Source organism: Diospyros lotus, chromosome 6 (genome assembly GCF_014633365.1).
Source record: "Diospyros lotus cultivar Yz01 chromosome 6, ASM1463336v1, whole genome shotgun sequence".
In the NCBI taxonomy this organism is placed as follows: Eukaryota; Viridiplantae; Streptophyta; class Magnoliopsida; order Ericales; family Ebenaceae; genus Diospyros; species Diospyros lotus.
The window spans coordinates 14,820,907-14,829,935 of NC_068343.1; the positions used below are offsets into that span (position 1 = coordinate 14,820,907).

Sequence of the window (9,029 nt, forward strand, 5' to 3'; positions counted from 1 at the left end):
CTTAAGGGGTTTATGGATTCTAATACATACAATAGGAAATCCATGTCATCCCATGTGTTCACTTTGTGTGATTCGTGCATTAGTTGAAAATCTCAACGCCAGCATATAGTTGTACTCTCTACCAATAAATTAGAATACATTGATGCTACAAAAGCTATTAAGGAAGCTTTGTGGTTTAAATGATTGCTTAATGAATTGTGTGTTTTAAGTGATACTGTGACTGTTTTCTCTGATAGTCAATCAGCAATTTATTAGTGTAAGAATCCTATGTTTCACGAACGCACTAAATACATTGATGTTAAATTGTACTTTATTCGTGAAATTGTATCTTAATATGCTATTAAACTTGAGAAGGTGCTTTTAGAATATAACTCCTCTGATATGGGAACTAAGGTGCTCTTTGTGACAAAATTTAAAAGTTGTATTGCTCTTCTAAACATTGGTAAAGGTATGTGATTACTTATGCTTTGTGACAAAATTTAAAAGTTGTATTGCTCTTCTAAACATTGGTAAAGGTATGTGATTACTTATGCATTTGTTGCATGTGCATGTTATCTTGTTGCTCATGCGAGCTGGCCTTATTAGGAAACAAGGTGGAGATTTGTTAGGTTGTGTTTTCAAATAAGACCTATGGCGGTGATGATTTTCGGGTGAGTCTAATCTTCATAGGCCTTGACCCTTAATTGAAGTATAACCCATATCACCACTTATTGGCAATCCAATATAGAAATCGAGCCATATGCCCATTAATCATTTCTTTGGAGGAGAAATGGGCCTAAGCCCATTTGCTCAAGAAATGAGAAGCCCAATCCACTTTGTTTTTCCCTAGCTCTCCATATATATATGTTGTTTCTTGGAGACTAATACATACTCTCCCTCCCTCCCTCTAGTCAGTGCCGATTTCCCCTCCCAATGCTCGTTTTGCTATTGGTCAGTCAACAGCGCCTCCTTTTTGCTATCGACCGGCCCTCCGCTTGGTTGTTTCATGCAACATCTCCTTTGCCACTTTGTGCGACTCTTGGTCTCCCCCATATATTCGGTTTTGGCCAGTCCATTCGATGCAGCGAAGAAGCTATCTCGGTTTGGCTTCTTCTATCCATTATCTTTGTGATACTTGTTGTTTCCTTTGTGGACTCTACTTTGTATAGAGCATTTCAGTTCTAGGGGAAGGGAGTGAGTTTTGACCGAGAGAGAAAAGGGCGTTTGGGCACTTTGGGGTTAGGCTTTGTTGAGGCTTGGTGGTGTTATTCTCGATGTTACCTAAGTGATGATTCGGTTGTCCAGATCTGAGCCTTGAACCCCCCTATCGTGACTGCCATGGAGCTTTTCTTATACTTTGTGTATTTTTGGATTTCTATTTTCGATTAATACTTGCACTAACCATCTTTTTTTTGTAGATCTTCTGCTCACGCCCTTTATCACCCAATGCAGAAATAAATAAATAAACGAAAAGAACTACAGCCAACTACTACATTCTTATAATTCGCAAACCTCTGATTACGGGGAGAGTAAAACAGAAAACCGCCTTACCTTACCAATCATCTTTCTGTCACCACTGCATGCTAATTGAAGTGCTAGTCCACGCATCACAATTCCATTTTTCATTTCTATAGCTCAGGTTATTGATTCAAGAATTTAAACTATTAACAACCAACACAAATATTCACAAGTCTCCTGTGGAATTGTTCTACCATTGAGAAATTGTTCCCTGAATTCCTTTTCTCGGGGGATCATAGATCACAACGAATTGCAAAGCCCCCACAATAACTCATTGCAAACAAATTGAAGTAATTGTTCAAACATATAATCATGCCTGGAGATGAAATTTCTGCCCAAAAAGCAACTACATTCTATTGCATATCTTATTCAAGGAAACTTCTATATGCTATGCAGCCTATGCTGAACTGTACAAATTTTCTTGTTCAAAGAAGAAGATATAAAATGTCATAGTAAGCATCCAGAAAATATTGAATAAATTTAAGAAAAGAAAGAAAAATTCTATGCCAATTCCATATACAGGGTAGAGTTAATTAATTCATTGCCTTTGTAGGGAAATGGAATGCTCAAGAACCAACCTTAGTCGTCGAGCCAACACATCCAGCTCTGCAGCTCGCTGCTCCCTCCACCGCTTCTCGAAATCCTTCACTTTCGAGGAACCAGCTTGAGACGAGCCCTGTTCCAGGTATAGAATCCCCTGCCGAACAAGAGCCGCACTAACCTCTTTCAGAGACTCATCAAACACATTCATGGCCGTCTTCGCCGCAACCTGCCCCAGCCCCCTGCTACCGCCGGTGAAATTTTCATAGGCCGACACCGAGAACTGCCGGTCTCGAAGGCCGCCGTCGAACTCAACATTCACCTCACTCAGTTTAACTTCGTCGTTGATATGAAAGCCTCCATCTTCGTTGTCATGATGGGGAGTCAGAGCCATCATTGGCTGATTGGGAACTGGAATCGAAGGCGAGGGCAATGTGGGCGAGAAGCTGACTTTGACGCCGACCAAATTCGACTTCTTAAAACTGTCGCCGAAAGGCGACGAAGACGAGTACTCCGGGTGCCACAACTGCTTCGAGAGCTCGAACAGCGCCCGATCGTGGGGGGAAAGCAGGGCGGCGTCGACCCCCCGCGCGAGCCGCGACGACACCACGCGGAACTTCTTCCGGAGGCGGCGGAGCTTCTCGGAGAGCTGGGACTTGGTGTAGGGCTGCGACATCGTGTCGGAGAACCTGGCGTAGAAGAGGTTCAGATCATGGGGGAAAGAAAACCCCTCCGAGGAGCAGTTGAGGAGGCCTTCGAGAAAGCGAATCTCGTCGGGCTCCGTCCAGATGCGGTGGAACTTAAAGGGGGGATTGCGATCTGCGGCATCGTCGGGGCAAGGAGTGGTGAAATCGGGGGTTTTGCGTTTGATGGGAAGCTTAGAAGCGGAGGGTTTGATGGGGAGAAGGTGGGGTTGAGGGGTGGAGTCCATGGCTTAGCGAAGTGGCAATTAAAATGGGAAACAAAACGCAGCTGACAGCTGAGCCCTACCCCTACACCTGCCCTGCGCTGTGTTCAGACTTGAGAGTCTGGTTCTTTCGGCTAAGCCTAACCAGTTACCAGTCAAGTCTACCTTCACTCTTTTCTTTCTTTTCTTTTTCCTTAAACCCAAAATATATTTACTTGTTGATTAATGATTTTTCTGTTTCTTACCCCCTTTTTCTATTTCGTAATCTTAATATTAAATATAATTTATTATCATTTAAATAATTTAAAACCAGTTACAATTATCTTCTATTTACATTTTTATAAAATTTTAATTAAAATTAATCTATTTCAATTGAATTTAAATGCTAAATTTAATTAATAATACAAGTAGTTCCAAAACTCAATGCCCTTTCAAGTTATATCTATTTTATATTTTTTTTAATTTTTAAAACTCAAGTAAAAACCTTATTACCAGTATTTTATCTTTTAAAGAGTAATTTTATATTTTTAAAAATTTATTTTCTAAATTACAAAACTGCATGTCTATTTTATATTACAAGTTAAATATTTTTTCATAAAAGACACGAGCATTTGTAAAATAATAATAATAATAATAATAATAATAATAATAATAATAATATCACATTTAATATTTTTAAATTAAAATATAATTATAAAATTAAGATAACTAAATTGTTATTCGTGTTAGGTAACTTTATATTATTTGATGTGATTCCCGCGGAGGGAGAGTTGTTTCATGGGAAAGTCATGCCATTTGTACATAAAGTGAATTACATAATCATTTATAGGGTAATGAAATACTTATTTTGCCCCTACAATTCTATCTTTCTCCCTTTGTCTCTCTTTCGCTCTCCTTCTCACACTGTCGGTCTAGTGGCAGCGGCAAAGCGACGCGATGAGACGATGGGATAAGACAGTAAAAGTTGCAGTGGCGTGGGAGAAGGGGATGAACAAATAGTATGATATATCGTAATATTTTAATATCAAAATATCGTGATATATCACCTTGTAAAATATTTTATAAAAATACTTTTGTACAAATAGTATTTTCTTTCATAAGATAAGATGCAAGAGAGGGTGGGGTGAAGCGCACAAGGAGAGGGGAGTGTTGGGGGTGGGGCCATGTTCAACAATATATCAATTCTGATAAAATTAAAATGAAATTTAAATTGACTAAAATTAAGATAAAAAACCAAAGGTAATAATGCCAATGAAAAGGACTATGTAAAAGAAATTGAATTTATTAAGTTCATGGGTGCCTACCGCCTAATGTAACAAAAGTTATCCAAACTTAAAACTCTAATTTTATAGTTGAAAACCTTTATTCAAAATTCTTTCAGGCTTTCTGCAAATCCCTAATTATAACAGTAATCATGAAGATGATTTTAAATAATTTAAGGTTTCATAAATTATATTTTAATATTTATAAATTAATGTTTCGAGAGAAATCCTAAGCTTTTATATATTTACACGAGACAGCTCTTTGTTTTTTGAAATATTCCATAGGGTTACCTTTCTAAATAAAAAATTGAAAGACATATTTTCAAATCTTTTTTTTCAAATTATCTAAAAATTGAAATATGAAAATATGTTTAATTATAAAAATTAAAATATATTTCTACAACTGAAGGGCCATAAAATATTTTCTATGTATTAATACAAAGTTTCCCTATAATAATATTCAGCCTTTTTGTTTTCATGCACAACTAAGAAAATGACTTAAGTTTTTAATTTTTCATCTCCCTCTCCTTTATTCCTTACACAAGATAGTAAGTCACTTCCAAGCTCTTTCATCATCTTTTCCTTCCCAATGCCTTCAAGGTGTGTTATAAGTTTTCACTTTTCTAATGTCTTGTTACTTTTTCAGATTATGCAGTATTACTCGCGCCTTCCTCAAACTTGTTCTAAAATCATTATGAGAGAGATAAATCAAAAAATGTGTTTAGATGAGCAAAGTTTGAAACTGCATTCACTAGCACTTACTAAAGATCACTCTCAAAAGGATGCAAATTTGCCTTTCTCAAGAATCGATCTCACACTGACAATCTTCAGTATGACTTTACAGCTTCTTTCTTTGCCACTCATCTGTGCCCTTGGAAGGCGTGCTTTGCTTCTTTTTTTTTTTTTTTGATAATCTAGGTGTTGGTGCTTACGTTCCCCTAATTCTAGACCTATGACCCCCTAAGAATCACAGTCAAGTAAATCCAAATTTGATCTCAATCAATAAAATCAATATTAGTTTCAACAATGCACAATCCAACAAGAATTACATCACTTGCATCTATGCGTGCCTTGCTTCTTCTACACATTAAAAGTAGATTTAAGGTTTTTTGAGAGTATTTTAGACAATTCATTCAAAATAACATAATATATATATATATATATATACAAAAATATTTTATTACTTGCGTCAAAAAATGGACCCAATTACCTTCGCTAGTCCATGTTTGAGGCATGCAACATAATATATATATATGTATATATATTTTAATGGCCCAAGTGTCTAAATTTTTTTTATTTAATTTTGGAGGAGATAAGTTTTCTCTCTTATTTAATTTTCGAGTAAATTGAATGCGACTGTAAGTTTATATACATACTATCAAACAAATACGTGATTAGTCTCCATTAAATGATGTATTTCTATTTTTATCAAAACTTGATTCCCATTACAACCAAAAAAATAAAAATAAAAATTGAGAACTTAATCAGATGCGTCATGTCTGGGAGCATATATATATATATATATATTTTTTTCTTATTGGTGGATGGTGCATACATATTATGCCCCCAGTTCTCTGACGGTCACGGTGCATCTGCATAACCACAAAATGCTAAATTGTATTATGAGGCTGGCCAACTTCAACTCAGAATGTACACTTTCCCAATCAATCGCCGGATCCGTCCTCGCTCGCCGATCTATGCCCAATGCTCGACCCATACTGATACACACTTTACCACCGCATCCCGACTCAATCGTCAACATCATCTGCGATTCCTTCAGGAAAGCCCTCAATTGGGACGCACTGACCCGAAGATTCGGTTTGATTGAGCTCGACCACTCCATTGTCCAACAAGTGCTTCTCCAACTGAAAGAACCAGCCGATGCAAAACGCGCCCTGGGTTTCTTCCACTGGTCGGCTCGGCAAAAGCGTTTCCAACACGATGCTTCCAGTTACGCTATCGCCATTCACATCCTGGTTCGGGCGAAGCTCATCAGGGATGCTCGGGCCTTGCTCGAATCGGTCTTGAAGGACGAGGTCTTGGGTCGCTCTTGTCCGTTCTCGGTTGTGGATTCCCTTCTTGGTAGCTACGAAAGTGCTAACTCCATTCCTATGGTGTTTGATTTGTTTGTCCAAACTTGTGCCAAGTTGAGGATGACAGAGTTAGGGTTTGATGTTTGTAGATACTTGGATGATCACGGATTCACTTTGAGCCTCGTTACTTACAACACATTGATTCATGTAGTTCAAAAGTCTGACCAGACCGCATTGCTTTGGAAGATCTATGAGCATATGATAAGACAAAGAACATACCCGAGTGAAGTAACAGTGAGGATGATGATTAGTGCATTGTGCAAGGAAGGAAAGTTGCAAGAGTCTGTTGACATGTTGGATAGGATCCATGGGAAGAGATGCTCTCCTACTGTGATAGTTAATACCGTTTTGCTTTTTAGGATATTTGAAGAGGGAAGAGCTGAGGAGGCAATGGTGTTGTTGAAGAGGATGTTGCAAAAGAACATGATTCTTGATACCATTTCTTATTCTCTTATCGTGTATGCGAAGGTGAAACTTGGTCCTCTAGATTCTGCACAGGAAGTGTATGAGAAAATGCTCAACAGAGGTTTTCATGCAAACTCTTTTGTATATACATTGTTTATAGGGGCCAACTGCAAGGAGGGAAGGATCGACGACGCTTTTAGGTTGATGGAAGAAATGAGAGACATGGGTTTGAAGCCATATGATGAGACTTTTCATCATCTTATTGTGGGTTGTACTAAGGCTGGAAGATTGGAAGAAAGCGTCAAGTTCTGTCAGAAAATGATGGAAATGGGATTTATTCCTGCAGCTTTGGCTTTCAATGAGATGATTGGAAAGCTTTGTGAAAATGGGGGTGTAAAGGAGGCCAACGAGATGTTAACTGTTCTGTTAGACGAAGGATTTAATCCAGATGAAATTACATATTCTCATCTTATTGGTGGCTATGCCAAAGAAGGAAAGGCTCAGGAAGCTGTGAAGCTGTACTATGAAATGAAATACAGATTACTCTCTCCTGGTTCATTGGTTTTTGAATCTTTAATTAGTAGTCTTTCCGAATGTGGAGAACTGCATGAAGCAGAAAGATATCTGAAGCTTATGAAGGATCAATCATTACCACTGTCTGCACATATTTATGAGAAAATAATTGCTAGCCAGCAAGAAAAGGGAAACAAAACCACAGCTCTTCAGCTCTGTAAATGAAATGATTGGAGCAGGATCAGAACCGAGTAGGTTTTCTTATTGTGTTTGCTCAAACAACCTATGAAGCTAGAACTTTTGGTGGCGGCATATTATGTCAGCTGGCTATTGCTGATCAACATTCTAAATTGGGCAAAGCTAATATCGACTTCCATATGACAAGCAAAAGTTTGTGTTGCAAGCATCATCAAGCATCAGGAAATTTTATTTGATAACATAGAAAATGCAAAATACTATCTGCATTTTTGAATGATAGGACCATGTCTGGAAGTAGTAGGGATGAATAGTCAACGGGGAAATAAGTTATTTCACAAGACAGGACCAACTCTCGTGAAACCATTCCGAGAAAAATCTATATTGAGGGGCTTACAGTTGGCCTTTGAAGCTGAATTCTATCCATGGTCTGTCAAACTGAAACATTGTGAAGGCAAGTGACTTTCCTTGGAGTATTACTGTGGTGTTGAAAAGTTCATTTAGATAAAAGGAAAGTTACCTAAATGCACACTGTTCTTGCCAAGAATACCGAGGATAGATTGACAATTGGAGACGTGAAGCCTTGCAAGCCTACCCTTATTTTGATCAGCCGCTGGAATTCTGACTGCACTTTGTGTTTCCTCTTTTGGGGTTTGTACATTTTGTATATGAGAATCTTCTTGATTTTCATTCATATGCGGTGCTATTTGTTACTACAATGATAAAAGACCCAAACACACAGTTGTTTCTTCCATGAGATGAAGTTTATCCATTCTCAGTGACTATAAGAAGGGCTGGGGGAAGTTTCAAGCTTAAAAGTTAAGATGGCATGTAAAAATACAGTGCAAGCACACATGCCTGTCTTCATGTTAAATTGCTTTGTTATTTGGAAGCATTGTTAACTTGGGCTTACATTTTTACATCTAACAGGTCAAATCAAGTTTTTTGCACTGGATGGTGACAGTTGAATGCTATTGAATTCTTGTAGTTGCCGATATGAATGGCAAACACAACTTTGAATGGTTGCTTATAATTTTCTTTATCCTTCCTGGTGAGTGCATTTCACTTGGATCAGTAACGCTTTTTATTTTTCATGTGAACCCATTACAAATATCTGGCCTTGTATGTCCTTGAATTGATTGGATTATCATGTGCTTCGTCGCAGATTGATCAATACACAATGGAAACTGATTATGAACTCAGATCAAAGGCCCAAACTAGGTGGACGGATAACAGCAGACCAACGCCATGGCAATTGCTCACTATGATGGCTCAGGTGGACCTCTCACGACGCCGATCCCAAAGGCAATGCTGTAGCTGCTATGTGAAGAGTATTATTGTCTTTGCTGTATTATCTGCCTGGGCTGAGCGTATGGGAGAGATTATTTGTGTCACGATTCCTGAAATTACTCCTAAATTTTCTATTCTAAATTTAGAAATTGCTTTAGTTTAGAAATCTATCTATTTAATTCTATATATATTTTTTGTAATTAGAATTCTGTCCATATTTAGAATAGATTGATACTTTTCTTGTAATTAAAATTTTGTTCATATTTAGAATAGGTTTTCTTCTATATAATGCACAACTCTCTTGTCAATGAAGAAGAAAGAAATTTT

At 37.7% G+C, this 9,029-nt stretch overlaps 2 protein-coding genes across 2 annotated transcripts; one reads left to right on the forward strand and one right to left on the reverse strand.

Annotated features, from left to right (window-relative positions):
- Positions 1–1,827: 1,827 nt before the first annotated feature.
- LOC127804087 (probable transcription factor At5g28040) lies at positions 1,828–3,060 on the reverse strand. The gene has a single exon (XM_052340813.1). It carries the CDS (start codon positions 2,966–2,968, stop codon positions 2,036–2,038), a length of 933 nt encoding a protein of 310 aa, XP_052196773.1. The 5' UTR covers positions 2,969–3,060; the 3' UTR covers positions 1,828–2,035.
- A 2,724-nt stretch (positions 3,061–5,784) lies between these two features.
- LOC127803038 (pentatricopeptide repeat-containing protein At1g66345, mitochondrial) lies at positions 5,785–9,029 on the forward strand. Its single transcript, XM_052339042.1, has 2 exons — positions 5,785–8,463; positions 8,578–9,029. The coding sequence occupies exon 1, from the start codon at positions 5,814–5,816 to the stop codon at positions 7,440–7,442; it is 1,629 nt and encodes a 542-aa protein (XP_052195002.1). The 5' UTR covers positions 5,785–5,813; the 3' UTR covers positions 7,443–8,463; positions 8,578–9,029.